Consider the following 18046-nt stretch of genomic DNA (forward strand, 5'->3'; position numbering starts at 1 on the left):
CATTCAGTATTAAAGTCCTTAATCAACATGGCAGCATTAAGCCTCTTCAAATATTACCGTAAAGTTTTATCTGGTTTCAACTTTACGGCTACTAGGCTCGTAGAGGAGCATACTGTGACTTTACTATTAAGAAAGTGGGCCAGCAATTGTCTATCGAGGGCATTAAAACTATGGATAGTAGCCAAGGCCATGGAATAAAACCACATTCTTGCTCTTCCTCATAGGGTGGTAGGGAAAACCCTACACTTTACTGTGTCAGAGGCGTTATATAGGTCCATAAAGGTTCTAAAGTGATCCAAATGATCCTCTGTATCAATGGCCCCATTTTACGTGTCTTTGGGAAGTGTTTGGGAGGTGTGAATGTTTACTTGTCTGATGGTTGGTGGAAAGGGGTTGTGATCATCTTCCAATCACCGGAGATCTTTATGTTTTTTTTCTCTTTTCAAGTTAGTTAATTGTTTGCGCAAGGCAGCCATTTGGGCAATAAGTTCATTGTCAGGGTTAGAATTTATGTGAACCTAGTTGTGTGGTAGGGTCATGGTGGTAGATGCCATCCTGTAAGGTTTGGAGGTAAGTTTCTTCGTGGTGGGTAGGGTTTCGTAGTGGTTCTCTGAAAGATGAAACTAAGCTTTCTCTAGGTTTTGGGTTTTTTAGTGGTTGTTGGATGGCTTGTTGGTATTATTGGAGCAGTCTCTGTTATGTGGCCACTTATGCATTTAAGAGTTGTATTTGGGTAACAAGTGCCTGGTAAAAGTTTTTTTTTTTTTTTTTTTGGGGGGGGCGGGGGGGGGGGGGGCGCTATTGCATGTTTGGTCGATATATTGGGATATGTGGAACAGGGAATGAGACATGCACAATGGACATTGCAAGGAGAATGTTTTGCCAATGACTTGCATTAATAGGCTATTAGGATTGGATTTTTGTAGTTGGTGGTTAGGATACTGAGTTTGAGGGTCCGACTGTAATAGTGTGACTAACAGTGGTGGTAAAAGCCTAGAGGTTGTGTGGTCCAAACATTTAATGAGAGAGGGTTGTTGGGGAACAAGAAATTCCAAGAACAGATATTTGGTCATCCTTACATTCACTTATTTTTTTACAAAAATTATTTAATGAAAAAAGAAATAAACTAAATAAACTAAAAAACGGGGAGGGGCAAAAAAAAAAATGAAAATGAAAGGCTAAAGAAAATGAGCGTCTTATTTTTCTTAAAAAATTTAATGTATCAATTTAAAAAACATAAAAAAGCTAAAAAAAACAAAAACTTTAAAAAAAATTCCCTGAAAAAAGATTAAAAAAAATATTCGAATGCTACGTAAACACCTGCATTTGCATTCTTTTATTATAAAATTATGTAACTTAAAAAAAAGATTAAAAAATCTTTTTTTTATAAAAATATCAAATGAACCCCGCATAAAAAAATTTTTAAAAATAAAATCTAAAGATTTAAATCTTCACGATACTAAGCTGAAGTTCATTTTATAAATATAAATCAAATATATTTATTAATATTTTAAAATATGCCTCGATAGAATATATATATATGATAACTCTAATTTCACTGATAGATTTAGGGGCTATACTAATAAAATATGAAATTATATATATACTTGATTTTGTTCTTACTTTTAAACAAAAAAAAATTTAGCCAACAAATTTTTTTCTTAAGAAAAAAGTGACGGATTCTATTTCCTACAGGCAAAGCTGAACATATCAAAGAGGTATAAAGTATACCAAAAAAAGAAAAAGAAAAAGTGAAATTTCGTGTACAAAATTACAAAATATTCTGTATTTGTTCGTGAGAGTATAAAAATGATAGAGAAGAAATATAGGTGATAGACAATACCAAATCCCCCCTCCCCCTTTAAAAAAAAAAAAGAATTTAATGTGGTTTTAGCTGATTTTACCTTGACTTGTACTCTCTGCAAGTGCAAAATAGTGAATGTCGTACCATCTTATCCGAGGACTATGCGCTAATTTCCACAGTCTCTCCTTGTTATATTGCTGTTTAAATTCCAGACAAAACAGTGTCACTGGCAGTCATCTAATCCGAAAATCCTTTACCAAGTTATTTACATGGTTCTCAAGTGGTTTATGCCAGCATTTGAACTTATACTACACTGGTGCTGGTTCGAGATATCCTCTGAGCTTCTTCTAGGTCCTTCAAAAACCTGCATTTAAGCCAAAAACAATAATTCAAGAAAAGCCTGCCAGGCAAAGTTCGGCAATCATTAAACCAACATCTACTCTACTTATAAAGCAGTTTTTATATTTGATTTAGCACATAAGATTGACATCTTTAGACTTAACAATTTTAAAAATAACATGATGATACAACATGAAAATAATATGAAAAAATACATGAAAACAACACAATTTAAAATTTTAATAAAAATTGTATATGGGTTTGAAGAAAACCAAAAATTTGTTTCATGTTTGACAAGTGGACACAAATTGTTACATGGTAATTTTAGAATTTTACACATATTTGACACAAAATAGACACAATATAGATACATGAACTGCCATGTCTTGGACAACTTAGAGGGAAATGAAGGAAAAAAACTTTCTAATCTTAACTCATTAAAATCAGAACTCAACTACTCGGTACTGGCTCCATAAATCTTATTTTATACTTTTGTCAATAATTCATTTTGTAAAAAAAGGACTACATACAGATCACTAGGATACCTTTTTCAAGCATATTGATATGGACATATGTACAAGAACAAGAGAATTTCCACAGCCTACCTCTTAGAGTTGAGAACTGCCGACCCCCCAAGTATAAAACGAATTCCAGAATTGTTGGCATTTTGCAGAGCTACAGAACGAGACTCCTCATAAGTTGTTCCGCCAACAATGAATATAATTACCTCCTGTGGCCTGTGTAGAGGTGGAATATGCATCATTGAAAAATTATTAATTGATCTTCATACATCTTTCTTTCCTCATATATGTTTTTATCAGTAATAACATAATCTTACACAAGGAAGACTTTTCCTAAATATCAACGAAGTTCCACCCAAAATGTGTGGTCTGCCAAAGGCTGCTCTCATGGATTTTGTATGTTGTTTAATGCAACAAGTAATGCTAGTTAATGCTAGTTCTGAGGCTGCAAATGAGCCAAGCCCATGTGGTTCGGCTCAGTTGATAGTGTTGCTTGGTTCAGTCTAGTGTCACGGACCTAAGGGGAAGTCCTGAATCCCATATCGAACATAATAGGAGGGTCACTGGGGTATAAAAGGGTTCACACCATCTCCGCCTTGTGAGACGCCTTTTGTAGGACAAAACCGTGAGGCCAGGGGGGCCAGAGCGGACAATACCTCACAAGGGTGTGAACCGTGGCGGAAGGCTGATCTGGGACGCCGGAAGGGTGAATGCCCGGGTCCCGGAGCCGCGCGGGTTCGGAGCTTGAGTCTCGACCCGTGACAAGTGGTATCAGAGCCAGCCCTAAACCGTTCGATCCACGCCAAGCACCTCGAGGGAGGTAGGCAGGGTGGCCAGCCTCCGTGACGAGGGCGTCACGAGGTTGGGTGCGGGAGAATGTCACGGACCTAAGGGGGAGTCCTGAATCCCATATCGAACATAATAGGAGGGTCACTGGGGTATAAAAGGGTTCACACCATCTCCGCCTTGTGAGGCGCCTTTTGTAGGACAAAACCGTGAGGCCAGGGGGGCCAGAGCGGACAATACCTCACAAGGGTGTGAACCGTGGCGGAAGGCTGATCTGGGACGCCGGAAGGGTGAATGCCCGGGTCCCGGAGCCGCGCGGGTTCGGAGCTTGAGTCTCGACCCGTGACACTAGAACTAGGTTTGTATGCAAGAACATACACTGCAAAAAAGTTCCATTTTCAACTAATGTGCACCCTAAAGATCACAATTGCATCATGTGCCCAGAATGGCTCTCTCAAAAAATTTTATTTTTCATCATCTTCCTCTTCTTTTTGGGGAGCTTTACTTCATCTTACAACTAGAGAAAAGAGGTTCTTCTACTCATGCTATACCACTAATAGCATTTCATGATTTTGTGGAGTGGCTTTTTCTCTTGAATTATACTTGCACAAATTTAGGAAGTACATCAAATGCCTCCAACTACAACAACAACACATTAAGCCTTATATCCCCTACTCTAGGGTCGGCTGTATGAAAGACCAAATAACGGAATTATGTTAGGTTGTAGTTTGAATCTTTTTGCGCCACTCATTTCTATTAACAACCTTTTCATCTAATTCCTTTAACCATTTTATCATTTTTTATTACTTGCATCCATCTCTTTCGTGATCTGCCTCTAAAAGTTTTAATCTCTCCTAGATCTAGAGACTCAATTCTTCTAACCGGTGCACAGCTAGGCCTACGTTTCACATGTCCAAACCGTCTCCCTCTCTCATCTTCTCCTCAATTCAGACAACCCCTAATTTTTCTCAAATCTCTTCATTTTGATTTTGTCTCTTCTAGTCTTACCACACATCCATCTAAGCATCCTCATCTCCGCTACGTTCAAGCCCACTCTTATCAAATGCCTCCAACTAACTTTTAAAATTAGTAGCCACATGGTACTCAAATCATCCACCATCAACTTCACTGAAGGCCAGCAGTGAACTAAACATGCAAGTTTAAATATCAAGGGGCATCCACATTAAAACATTAAATAGCTGATATTAAATTTATTGTAACCATAAAGATATTCCATAAACAAAGAGATCAATTGCAAACTTTCCCAACAAAGTTGGAAAACTTTATTATGTAGTAACAGACCTGCCCTGCTGAAAATGATTTCCAACATATGGGAAGTCAACATCTCGCAACCGTCCTTTGGTTATGCTTTCCATAGTTTGGAACAGAAGAGGCTGGTGCTGGGTGTAGACATTCTCAACACCCTAGTAAGAAAAGTTGAAAAATGATCTATAAGCAAATGAAGAAATATCTTTCCAAGCAAATAAGTAAAAGCTTTTCCAATAAACCTTTAGTCCACGAGCCATGTTGCGAGCAATATTCAGAAAATCACGATTTCCATAAAGATCACCAGTACGCTTATCAACCCCTGCTTGCTTTAGGAGAAATTGGACAAGCTGTTCCACAATTGCCAACAAATTAAAACCAATTTTCTCTCATTTAAACACAAGGATTAAATAGCTCTTAACATAATTGCTGACTAATTCAGCTTCACAGAGAGAATTGACCAATGAAAGAACTGCAATGGGATATAAAACAGCTACAGCTTAAATAGAAAGTTAATTTTTACCAACAAAAAGAATTTTTAATTAGATCACTAGAACATCAAAAGAGAGATCTGGTTTTATGAACCATCATTATGATGAGCATTACGTGAAATGCAAGTAGAACAACGTGCATGTTGGTTATGTTACCCCAGGCTTGTACTTGGCAGATCGAGATGCCAGTTTGTTGAATAGCTGCATCAATTGCACAGGGCTCTCCTTCTCATAGCGCAAAGCATACAGCATTACAAGGCGTAGTCGGTCAATATCAGAGATACTTTCATTGTTTAGAAGATTTGTCACTGCCTGCAAAGAAGGTAATCAGAGATTGTCAAATGCACCATGTGTTTATTAGGGATAGCAAAACTACCCATATCTAACAAGTTCCAACTCACCTGATCCGATAAGAGCTTTTTTTTTTTTTTTTAAATCAAGGTAGGGCAAGGTAGGTAGGAAGCATGGACAGGGACACCCAATACGGCTACAAGAAGACACGGACACAATGACACGACAATTTTTAAAAAATGATGACACGGGTGTGACAAGACACGAGACGAAAAAATATTATTATATGTTTTTATATCTATAATTTTTATATAAATATAAATTAAACACAATTAAAAAGTAATTAATGATGTATATAAAAGCAAAATAAAATAATATTATAAACACAATTAGAATCGTGTAGAAGAAAAAATTAATAAACACAATTATAACTTTATTAATTTAATTTTTAATGCCAATAGATTATAAGATATTAAATTTATTAAGTAAATTAAGTATTTTTCCTTTTTTCTTTCTTTTTCCTTCTTTTTCTTCTTCGCACCTCTTCTTTTCTTTTTTTCCCTTTCTTGCTTCCCAGACACACCGTTTAGATGCTGTTATAAATGACCCGTATTTTTTTTATTTCATTTTTTTTCTTCCTCCCTCTCTCTCTACATCTCTCATCCCTATCTTCTCTCTTAGTCCATTTCTTCTCTCCAGATTTCAGCATGCTACCCAAATTCAGACGCGCTACCACCGGAACAGCTGCCACCGAGCACCGTCATCCAACAGCTTTTTTCAACCAAAAAATCACCCCAAATTTGTCTTAGCCTGCTCTTTCTTCCTATCTAGCTAGATTTCCCAAAAACAATTAGAAAAGCCTAGATCTACAAAAAAATCCTCGGTCTCTATCCCCTTTTTTATTGTTTTCCACCACCAAACTCGTGTCCAAAGGTGTCTTGATCATTTAGGAACTGTGTCCAAGTTGTTTTTGTTTTTTCCATGTCCTGTACATATTCTGACACATCAGCAGCGTGTCTGTGTCCGACACCAGTATGGGAGGGTAGATGCCATGTCCATGCTTACTAGAGGGTGGGTTTTCATATAACAATAGTCAATGCAGGTCGGATGCGGATTTAAGGGTACTCCACTCCAAGGTATATATATATAGAAATATATATTTTATTATTTATTTAATTTTAAATTTATATATGTACTACATTAATTAAGATACTAGCTGATACTTTAATTTAAGAGATTAACTTAATAAAATATTATATTTATATATAATTAAGATGTAATTTATATTAAAAAATACTATTTTTTATGAATATTATACTAAATTAAAATTATTGAATTAATTCCAAGTAAAGTCGGGTCAAATGCAGATTATACATATGTGTTGAGTTGGTTCAGGTATCAAAAGTAATGATCCAATCTCAGGTCGGGAGGGGCAAAGTCGAATAGAACTATTAAAAAGTCAAGTCGGGTGGAAGCAAGCATAAACCAGACCAGCCCAATTGCCACACCCAGTATCATTCCAAATCATAATGTAAAATTTTATTCTATGATCATCTCCAAAATATAATAGCTTAAATGGAGTATCATCTATATGTCAGACCAGTAAACTAAAAAAACTACAACTGAATCAAATGATTAAAACAAATACTGGGGACAAATTTTGATGTGTAAGTAGTAACCTAAGGTAGATTTAATGAAACGATGGGTAAATAAAGAACTTGATTAGCACTAAATGAGGACAAAAATAATTACTGCATAATATGTGTATTGTAAATAAATCATGGTTTCCATTCCAATGTAGTGCATTATTTCTTTTGATAATGAGGTCAGGGGTATCCCCAGGCTTTACCCAGCCATAATCCCTTTCCTAGGATGATCTAAGGGTGCACTCCCCCACTTTAGTTAGGTGCATGCAGGATTTTACTCCTAGAGAGCTCGCCAAAATGACAGAACCCTCATTGATAAGGAAAGGGAGCTCCTCTCCTTACCAACTAGACAAACCTTTGTGGGTATAGTGTGAATTATTTTTTGTCATAATCAGTTAAATATACATTTGGTATCCAATTATACACTATTGATCATCTGCAGCAAGAATTCAACAATATGTAAACTTGGTCCTGATGACCTATATTTCTTCCGTCTTTGCTCCTTATTTCTTCATACATTTTTGGCCAAAAATATTCCTTCAGACATCTGTTTGGAAAATTAATGCTCTTTTATTTCATTCCTTCGTCTATTGGCCACTGTTTCAAACAATATCACAACTATGTTGCTGCTTGTGCAGCATAAGAAATTGAAAATAAACAGGAAAACATAATGGTAAACCCCATTAAATAGGAATAATGGTAAACCCCATTATTACCGGCTTCTTACACGTTTGGAGGCTCTGTGAGTTTGCAGTCTCTATCATGCACATAAATAAATAGCATCTAGGTATTTCGGCTACAGCTAAAATATTATTTCTTCATTCTAAATTTTTGTTTATTATTTAATGTGTAAGGGACAAAATTGCTTCTTAGTTATTCTTCTATAAACTCCTTTGTCAAAGCCATGTAGCTCATTCTTCTCCAAAGTGCAAGAATCCTTCTTTACTTTAAACAAGAACACAGTAAGAGACAAAAAATACGCTCATTTATTGATCTTGAACCAACACTTACCCCTTGAGAACAGTTTCACTTTCAGATATATCCAATGCAGCTTGTTCATCTATTCCTTTCAACTGTGGCTTTTATCAATCAATCTCAACCCTTGTAAGAAGCTTTTCACCTTTAACATCCCAAAACAACAAATTCAAACATATTTCATTCATAAACCCGTTTTTCCCTGCAGTGACTCCTAGGATCCAATCCTTTGGTCTAACACCACTTAGTATATTTCAGATTTTCCTCTGGTACTGGTGGTCTTTCCTCTTAATGCTTCTACCACAAAATCACCACTTATAATAGCATTAGATTTGTAAAATATCTTATGTATCTTAATGTAGATCTAATTGACATATTTACACTCAAACAAATATGGTGCTAAGAAAAATAAAATATAGATAAAACAAACACATGTACAATTGTACACTACCTCAAAAGCAGCAACTTGCCCCCCATTGCAGGCCAGCTCCTGCTCAGTTTCTGAAACCAACATAAGCTTTCTCTCTTCAACTATCTTGCTCATTTCCGTTACCAATGTCACATGCTTTGAAACATTCCCATGCATTTTTCTGTACTCAGGGTAATTGTCTACAAATTTGGCCATGTCTTCTGCAGAAATTCAAAAGATAATTATTTAATGGCCTGTCTCAGCTCTCAGTAATAATTACCAAAATGAATTACTAATAAATCTGCAGTACTCAATTTTGTTTCATACAAACCTATTGTCTGAATAGTTTGGTTACTTTTAGCAACTTGCTGAAAATCATCTACCATTCGCTTGATATTCATTCCAATATCTCCAAAGTTTTCATACATGTTAGCTTTGAAGAAAGCATCTTGTTCTGATGAAAGCACGACTTCCTGTAAGCATGAGACTACAAAGATAAACCACTGCAATATATTAAAACAAATATGTCTGGTGGAGGGGAAGATGCCATCAACCTCTTGATCTTTGGGAAATTTGCCGATGCTTCTCAAATCCACTTTGTTATCCTGAATACCTATCAATTCATTGACCATTGCCTACAACAGATAATTCAGCAAATGGTGATGTTCCTATCCATAAGAACTGGTGACATATCAGTCAGAACTACATGTACCTGATAGGTCCATTGATTCAGCAATGGAGTCACAGGATCATCCCTTCTGTCAACTATCAGCAACAATGGAGACATTTCCATCCGTCTGAAGTCAAAAAGACCACTTTCTTGCTGGTACATTAGTTTCTGTCAAATCCCCAGAAAATCAGTGCCTTTAATGACTTCAAAATTTGTGGAAGAAACTTAAAGTTTCTTATCCATAATAAAACTTTAAAATATTTTAAAATATGAACATATAAATATATTGAAGGAGTCTTGACACAATTAATTAAGCAAAACCTAGAACAGTTTTATAGAAAATTCTGGCTGATTGATGGTATAAATGTTTATAATAGTTGCAGTAGTGCAATTTTACTTACTGCTGTTTCATTCGCAATCCTTTTTGCAATATCAGAGGTTCTTGAATATCTAATAATTGGTCTTCGTTTTAATGCCAAGAAAACTGCAGCAATGCCATCAACAGCTCGGTCACAGAAGTGCTGCAAACTAGAAGGGTCCACAACTGCTGGGAGCATATAATGGTGATTTGAGGGCATATTTAAAGTGAAGTGGTAAGGATCAACTGCAATGAAGTCTGCATAAAACTCCTGTAAGATCAAGATGACAACCATATAAGAGTTCAAAGGTAAACTTACAAATCTGGTTTAAAAGTATAGGGCATACCAGAAATACTCTTAAAATGTAATTAGAAGCAACAGAAACATATGAACAAGTCTATGCTATTAAGGAAAATACACATTGTCCCACATAGGGAGGTGAATTGGACTATAAACATATAACATATTCATGTCAGTATACAACAACACTTAAATCAACCCTTTCAATTTTGGAAATGCATCATTTATAGTCAAGAAGAAAATATTCCCCATTGATACTTAGGTCAAACTATTACTAGAATGACCTCGTCATGATGTTAAAGAGTTTGCTTTATCACACACAGCTACTCTTAGAAAAGCATAGTCCTTGATGGGGGGTTTAAACATGGTCCTTACTTAAAGATTTATCAATTAAACAATGAGCTCTCAAGAGTTCAACCTATCCCCTTGGCATTCAGAAGATCTCAATGATGCACCAAAAATGGCTCTCTTTTTGCATCTTCTAGCAAATTTACTATATGATAGTTTATGTGGAAAATCGATTACTAACCAAATTTGATTAGCTGCCATTCATTTAGTATTTTGGTTGTTTCCTAAATAAAAGGGATTTGGTTTATTGACCAAATTCCTACTTGGTAGTTTCCATTTATTGTTAAAGGATTTTTAGGTGATTTGTTATCATCTCTAGGATATCATGGGATTTGCCAACAATTTTCCCATGTGTGTCCTGCCTTCTAACAGTGGTCACACCATGGTCTGTTACCTTTCTTTTGTCGATTTTCACCACCTTGGTAGGATTTTGGTCTTCATGCAGCAAGGGCTGAGTTTTCTATCTCTTGTGCATTGCATGATGCCCCTAGCATCACTTTCCTTCTACTCTCTTCCCAACGGACCTCAGAGAAAACTTCTCGGATGCTAGGTAATGGCTTGATGCTAAGAATTCTCCTACGAACATTATCAAGGCTCTTGTTTAGACCAAGTAGAAACTTATAAACTCAGTCCTTCTCCACTATTTTCCTGTATTGTTGGCTATCATCAGGACACTTCCGTGCTATTTCTTCAAAGATATCTAATTGCTGCCAATAACGAGTTAAAAAATTAAAATATTCTGTGATAGAGAAGTCTACTTGCCACAGGTCATGTAGAGTGCTTTTGATCTCGAATATTGCAGACATATCGTCTAAGTTGGAGTAGGTTTCTTTCACAGCATCTCAAATATCCTTGGCAGTTTTGTAGTACATGAAATTTAACCAATCTCGTTGGTCATAGAATTGATCAACCACGACATTACCATGCTATTCTCCAACTTCCAGGGTCGATACTATGGGTCATCCTCACTGGATGAAACAGCCATTGCTGTTAGATAATCTTCCTTACCTTTTCCACAGACAAACAATATCACTGATTGAGATCATTGGATGAAGTTTTGTCCATTGAGTTTGTGATCAATGATAGGCAAAATAGAGGGCTCGGACACACCTATGCTGCTGGCCATGGCGTAGATAGAAAGAAAAAAATATATATAGGTTTTGATGATTCAAGATGAACGCTCTGATACCATAAAGATATTCATGAGAATTTTATTTATGAATTCTTAAGAAACATTCTAGAGTACAAGAGAATATATATAGCCAAAACATCAGATCTGGCAAATCCGATGATATCCTAGAGATAATGGTATCAAAAACCTACCCTCATGTCCAAATCATTTCCTCCATACCAGTCAAAGTGTTCGGATGTACTATCTTTGTTCATATACAACAATAACGACGTAGTAAACTAGACCCCAGATCACTCAGGTGTATATTTCTTAGCTACTCACCTAACCAAAAAGGCTACAAATGTTATTCACCAACTACTCGAAAGTTTTACACTTCCATGGATGTCACCTTCTTTGAGAATCAACCATTCTATCCCAAAGCCAATATTCAAGGGGAAAGTTCTAAGGAATATCAACTTTGGTATTTTGAACTATCATTTGATCTTTCCTCTACTTGTCTACCAATTCAAATTCCCGTTTCAAATAATTCTTCTTCTTTTTCCAAGTCAACTAGTCATCCTGAGTCTCAAAAATCTCCTGAAATCGCACAAGAGACAAAAGCTAAGGAAATGATTGTATACTTAAGGAGACCGAAATCTCAAAAAAGAGATGGCGACCTGTACATCTCCAACACAGAACCAAGATTCTGAACCAAATCCAGAGATTTTTGAAATTCATACAGGTAACACAATTACTGAACCTATCTCTAATGATGTTCCTAGTGATCTTGATAAGCCCCTTGCTATAAGAAAAGGTGTGAGATCATGTACTCAGCACCCTGTTAGTTACTTTGTTTCCTATGAAAGGTTGTTTCCTACTTACTAAGAACTGGTTACATCATTAGCTGATGTTCATATACCGAATACCATCCAATAAGCGCTCGAACAAACAAAGTGGAAAGCTGCGGTAATGGAAGAAATGCAAGCACTACAAAAGAATGGCACATGGAAAATTACTGATCTTCCTAAAGGAAAGAGCCTAGTGGGATGTAAGTGGATTTTTACTATCAGACACAATACAAACAGAAGTGTGAACAAATTCAAGGCTCGTCTTGTGGCTAAGGGGTTCACTCAATCTTATAGGATTGATTATGAAGGGACGTTTACTCTTGTAGCAAAACTGAATTATGTCCGTGTGTTACTATCACTTGTTGCAAACCTAGATTGGCCTCTTCACCAACTCAATATCAAAAATACATCTCTGAATGGTGATCTAGTGGAAGAGGTCTACACAAAGATTCCTCTAGGTTTGACAACCAGGACAACATCAGCAAGGTGTGTAAATTTCAAAAATCCTTATATGGCCTCAAACAATCTCCTCACACCTGGTTTGATCATTTGACTAAGGCTTTAAAAAAGAATGGGTTCTTACAATGCCAATTTGACCACACTATATTTGTCAAACATTCACCAAATAGCAAGATTGCTATTATGATTGTTTATGTTGATGATATTGTCCTCACAGAGGATTATGAAAAGGAAATAGTTGGATTGAAGACTCTTCTAGCTAAAGAGTTTGAAATAAAGGACTTGGGACAACTTCAATATTTTATTGGCATGGAAGTAGCTCAATCAAGAAATGGTATTTTAGTTTCACAACAAAAATATGTACTCGATCTTCTCAAAGAGACAGGGATGCTCGGATGTAAACCAATGGATACTCCGACGAACCCAAATGTCAATATGGGAACCAGAGATGAAAGTTCTCTTGCAGACCAAAATAGATATTAGAGACTTGTGGAAAAGTTACTTTATTTGGCGCACACTAGACCTGACATTGGCTTCTCTGTAAGTATGGTGAGTAGATTTATAAAGAATCCTACAAAGACACACATGGAGGCAGTATACTGGATCCTTCAATACTTGAAAAAAAATCCGGGCAAAGGGTTGCACTTCAGAAAAACACTAACTAGAGATGTGGAGATTTTCTTTGATGCAGATTGGGCTGGTTCTGTGACAGATCGAAGGTCAACTACAGGGTATTGTACAAATGTGTGGGGCAACTTGGTCACCTAAAGGAGCAACAAACAAGTAGTGGTAGCTTGAAGTAGTGCTGAAGCTGAATTTAAGGCTATGTCTCATGGCATTTATGAAGGAATTTGGCTTCAGAGAATGCTACAAGAACTGAAAAAGTCAGCTGGGAATTCAATGAAACTGTTTTGTGATAATAAAGCAGCCATTAACATTGCCAAAACCTTGTTCATCATGATCAAACGAAACATGTAGAGATTGATCGCCACTTTATCAAAGAGAATATTGAAAAAGGCGCAGTCAAACTGGTCTATACTCCAACAGAACATCAGACAGTCGACATCCTCACCAAGGCTCTTCATCGTGGCAATTTCAAGAATTTGAAGTCCAAGTTGGGTATGATTGATATCTACCACCCAACTTGAGAGGGAGTGTGGAAGACCAATTCCTAACCAGATTTGATTAGCTGTCATTCATTTAGTATTTTGGTTGTTTCCTAAATAAAAGGGATTTGGTTCATTGACCAAATTCCTACTTGGTAGTTTCCATTTATTGTTAGAGGATTTTTAGGTGATTTGTTATTATCTCTAGGATATCATGGGATTTGCCTAATTTGATGTTTTAGCTATATATATCCTTTTGTACTCTAAAATGTTTCTTAAGAATTCATAAATAAAATTCTCATGAATCTCTTCAATTTACCCAACTATGAATAAAATCTAGACCTGGTAGTTACGACCAATTTTATTGTTAAATAAAGTGCCAGATAATGAAATGCAAACTATACATAACTTCCAGTCAAGAAAAACAGCGGCAGCATATTAGAGTTACCTGGACTTGCTGGACAACTTCCTGTTCATCTGAATCGGCTAAAAGATGAATCTCGGTATCCTTCAACATGTTTGAGAAAACTGCAAAAATCCACTATGAAATGAAAAAGGACTACAAGGAAAAAATGTCAGACTGGGTAATAAAAAATTTGCATATTTTCAGAGTAAAATCAATGAAAGATACAAAGAACTTACACAAGTGATACTCTCCAAACCTAGGATTTGATAGCTGACGCCGCATATGCTGAATGTTTTCTGAAGTAGGCCGAAGGAAATAAACTGCCTTGAGATGCGACATAGATTCTTTTGACTTGGAAATGGAGTCTATCAATTCTACCAAAAATACTTCTTTCTGAAGTAGCTCTGACTGTGAATAAACAACACTCACAATGCTTACCTGTGACTCAGAGAACAGAATAAATTACCCCGATTCAAAACCACATTTTCTTTTCCTTTTTGAAGACTCGTTTGTTAGTATTATGTTGATCCATGAAGAAACCTCATTTGCTAGCAACAAAAATGCAAATATACTAATGTGTTTGGTTGGAAACTTTTGTTTATGGGAGTTATAGATGACCTTAGGGACTTAAATTGTTACGTACAGTTAGGACTAGAAAAAATTAGTAAAGACTCCAGCACATTTCCAGATATCTATTGAGGTAAAGAGGTCATTTCTCTAGCTAATTCCCCGGTTTTCTAGCTTGGATTGTTCCTTGATGTCATAATCTTGGAAAAGATGCATTTAGGCTTTGTTTGGATTGAGGGAAAGGGGAGGGAGAAGGAGTGGTAAACCCCGCCCCCTTTTTCACCTTTCTTTCATTTCCCTTCTACTCTTTTTCTTTTTTTTTTTTTTTTTTTTGGGTGAGATACAAATAATGGGAACTTAGAACCCCTCTCCTCTCTTCTCTTCTTCCTCCATTGCCCTTCTAGTTCTTAGACTACCATCAACTACATCAAACACATCAAAAAAGAACGAAAGTCAGATTTTCTCCTTAAGTAGTTTAATAACATCAATTTGGTATAATCCAAAACCAGTTGTGGTCGCAAAATGAAGAAACCAAAAAACTTGACAATCATTATAAAGTTGTGTACCATCATAGCAACCATGTCTGCTTCCAAATTTACATGAATCCCAAAGGCCTGCAATAGAGGATGGAGATGATCTCCCTCTCCAACTACTTCATTCAACATAAAATTATCAATTTCCAGCTCAAACAGTCAAATTACTTACATCTACATTTAGCAAGGCTTACAAATTCTCAAATCTACACCAGAAAATCAACAAAAATCATGTAAGAAACAGTCAAACAACTGCGTTAAGCTTCATCCACCAAGAACTAATAGTAATTTGCTCATCAAAAAGCTACAATAAGCCACACCAGCCGATCACTCATAGGCTCCGCAATAAGAAAAGATCCGTTTTATACACAAGCAAACCGAAAAATGATAACAATAAACTCCCCCTAATTAACTAGCAGCAAAATTCGAGGCCTCATTGCTAATTAAATGCCAAATCTGTTTGTACTAAATTGAAAATGATCATTCAGTTCCGAATTATCTCTAATTTTTCTACCCTCAGATCATAACAATTTCCCACACTACACTATTTCCAATTAAATTGACAAGATTTTTTGAAATTAACGATAAAAATAAAATCAATAAATTTAAGCAATATTTTAGAATTTATTCAGATTAAATTAAAGTAAAAAAGGATTAAAAAGAAAAAAATTTTGCTTACCGTTTGAGAATCGAGAATAAGGACTTTCATGCCGGAGATGTCCTGTAGCATCCGATTGACATAATCCCGTACGGCCGATACCAGCACCATCTTCGAATTTTCTCTAAACTTAGCCCTTTAAGACCGGTGGCTGTGATTGATGATCAGGTAATGAGCTGTGATGTTCCCGCGAAGTTGGAACTTTTTTTTTTTTTTTGGAGCAAAAGAAGATTCAGATCTGTTTAAGCGTAGAGGGGATAGAATTTTTAGAAATCTGAAAAATGAAAATACAAAATGAGAAGACGAATCCAAACGCCGTGTTTCGCTCTAGTTTGTGTAGTGTCAAACGCAGCGTTTCACGTTCTATGTCCTTTTCTTAGGTTTGAATTGTAAGAGATTCTTTTACGTTACGTACATTTTTTTTATCTGTCCAATTAGTCTAATTGTCCTTATCCAATCTTATATAGCATTATGACCGGATAAAGTTGCCATACCATACACATCGTGAAATTAAAAAATGTCCTTATTTGGAAAACCTTGGCGGGCATTTGATTTCGAGAGTGAAAATAATATAAAAAAAATAAAATTTTTTTAGTAATCCATGATTTTTATTATGATGAAAATATTAGATTTTTAAATTTAATTTACGAAATCTCAAATTACGTAATAAATACATTTTAATATAATGTCTTTTATGAATAATACATTATCGATATTTCAACTGTTAATTATGTTATTAAAATTAAACTTATAATAGCTATTAAATAATAAAAATAAAGAAAATATTTATTTTTATAATATTAAAAATCATATGGTATATTACAAAACAAAAAATATAAATAATAAAGTTAGAGATTACGTTTTTTTTAAATATAAACGTAGTCATTGACTCAAAAAAATATAACATCAAATATAAAGTCAAATACTATGCTTTTCTTTATATATATATATATATATATATATAGACAAGTCCTCTTAATTGGATGGTAACAAAATTAATTGTGTTCTCATCTGTTTTCTAATCTAACAGTGACAATTATCTCACTTATGACAAATATCTCACCTGTAATAATAAGTTTGTTTTTATGGCTTTAGGGAAGTTACATCAACTATTAAAAGGACATTACAAAGAGCTTAAGTCATTGGATTTTGGGGTTGTGATTTAATGTTTGCTTTAAAACTAAAATAAATAAATAAATAATGTTGTGACGTACAAGCTCATGAACCTAACCGTCGTATTTAGGGAATGAAAAAAATAAGTGCTAAAAAAGCATTTTTGAGAAAAACCAAAATAAGGAGTCATCATCAATTTTTTTTAAGGTGTGATTGGTCATTTAAAAATTTTATTCTTTTAATAAAACATTTAGAACGAGTTTAAAATTTAATAAAAAAATATTTTTACGATCTACAAAAATCAAAATTAAGTCCGAGAGTTGGTTATACCAGGAGAATAATTAGTACCCCATAACGCCTATCAAAGACGATATCAATTAATTAAATGTTATCCTTAGATTTTGGTAAAGATGTCCCACTTTAATGTTTATAAACTAGTTCCTTTATTTATTCCAAAAAAATCAATTTTTTCTTTTTTCTTTTGAAAGCAAATCATTTTTAAATTTTTGTTTCGAAAGCAAAACATTTTTTTTGAATCAAAATGAAAATATCCTAAGTATCAAAATACTTTTTTCACTCTCTTATATTTAGATAGAGTTTCAAAAATATCTTTAACTTAAAAGTTTTCAAATTATCTCACAAAACTAAGATAATACCTCACATAAAATAATAACCATTAAGAGTCTTCTTACACTTAATTAAGATTTTAAAAGCTATATTTATTTGAGATATTATCTTATTTTAAATACTTTTTTTTTGAAAAGCCTTATTTAAAAAAATGCATGCATGCATGAATATAATAATAATAATATGAATGCATGACAATTGAACATGAATGACAAGGTATAAAGGCATAACAATTTAAGAATGCATGTAACAACAAAGTAAGATGAGATGCAAATGCATGAATGGGATGAAATGTTGGTTTTAAGGTTTGAGGGTTGGTTTAGTTTTTTAGGGTTTAGGGTAGGTTTAAGTTTTACGTTAGGGTTTGGTTTATGGTTTAGGTTTAGGATTTGGATTTGAGGTTTGTATTTGGA

The 18046-nt window shown here is 34.9% G+C and overlaps 1 protein-coding gene across 10 annotated transcripts; it reads right to left on the reverse strand.

Annotated features, from left to right (window-relative positions):
• Positions 1-1726: 1726 nt before the first annotated feature.
• On the reverse strand, positions 1727-16197 carry LOC111312218 (vacuolar protein sorting-associated protein 45 homolog). Of its 10 annotated transcripts, none has more exons than XM_022912280.2 (14): positions 15915-16197; positions 15269-15316; positions 14372-14573; positions 14178-14257; positions 9600-9827; positions 9241-9366; positions 9083-9163; positions 8860-9001; positions 8571-8749; positions 5364-5519; positions 4959-5066; positions 4753-4874; positions 2749-2880; positions 1727-2168 (listed from the first exon to the last, which is right to left on the reverse strand). In XM_022912280.2, exons 1-14 carry the CDS (start codon positions 16002-16004, stop codon positions 2108-2110), a joined length of 1755 nt encoding a protein of 584 aa, XP_022768015.2. In that variant the 5' UTR covers positions 16005-16197; the 3' UTR covers positions 1727-2107. The 10 variants fall into 10 exon arrangements, with proteins under 10 accessions (XP_022768015.2, XP_089620120.1, XP_022768017.2 ...); XM_089763994.1 differs by having other exon boundaries at positions 14372-15124; positions 15269-15351; XM_022912282.2 differs by having other exon boundaries at positions 15269-15354.
• Between the last annotated feature and the right edge of the window lie 1849 nt (positions 16198-18046).

This window comes from Durio zibethinus, chromosome 1, assembly GCF_047325235.1.
Source record: "Durio zibethinus cultivar Kanyao isolate XHJ-2024 chromosome 1, ASM4732523v1, whole genome shotgun sequence".
NCBI lineage: Eukaryota > Viridiplantae > Streptophyta > Magnoliopsida > Malvales > Malvaceae > Durio > Durio zibethinus.

Coding starts and splice junctions, on each gene's coding strand:
- LOC111312218 (XM_022912280.2), bottom strand. CDS start 16,004: ATGGTGCTGGTATCGGCCGTACGGGATTATGTCAATCGGATGCTACAG. Junction 15,317..15,914: donor TTATTCTCGATTCTCAAACG/GTAAGCAAAATT, acceptor CCTCTATTGCAG/GCCTTTGGGATTCATGTAAA. Junction 8,750..8,859: donor CCAAACTATTCAGACAATAG/GTTTGTATGAAA, acceptor GAATTTCTGCAG/AAGACATGGCCAAATTTGTA.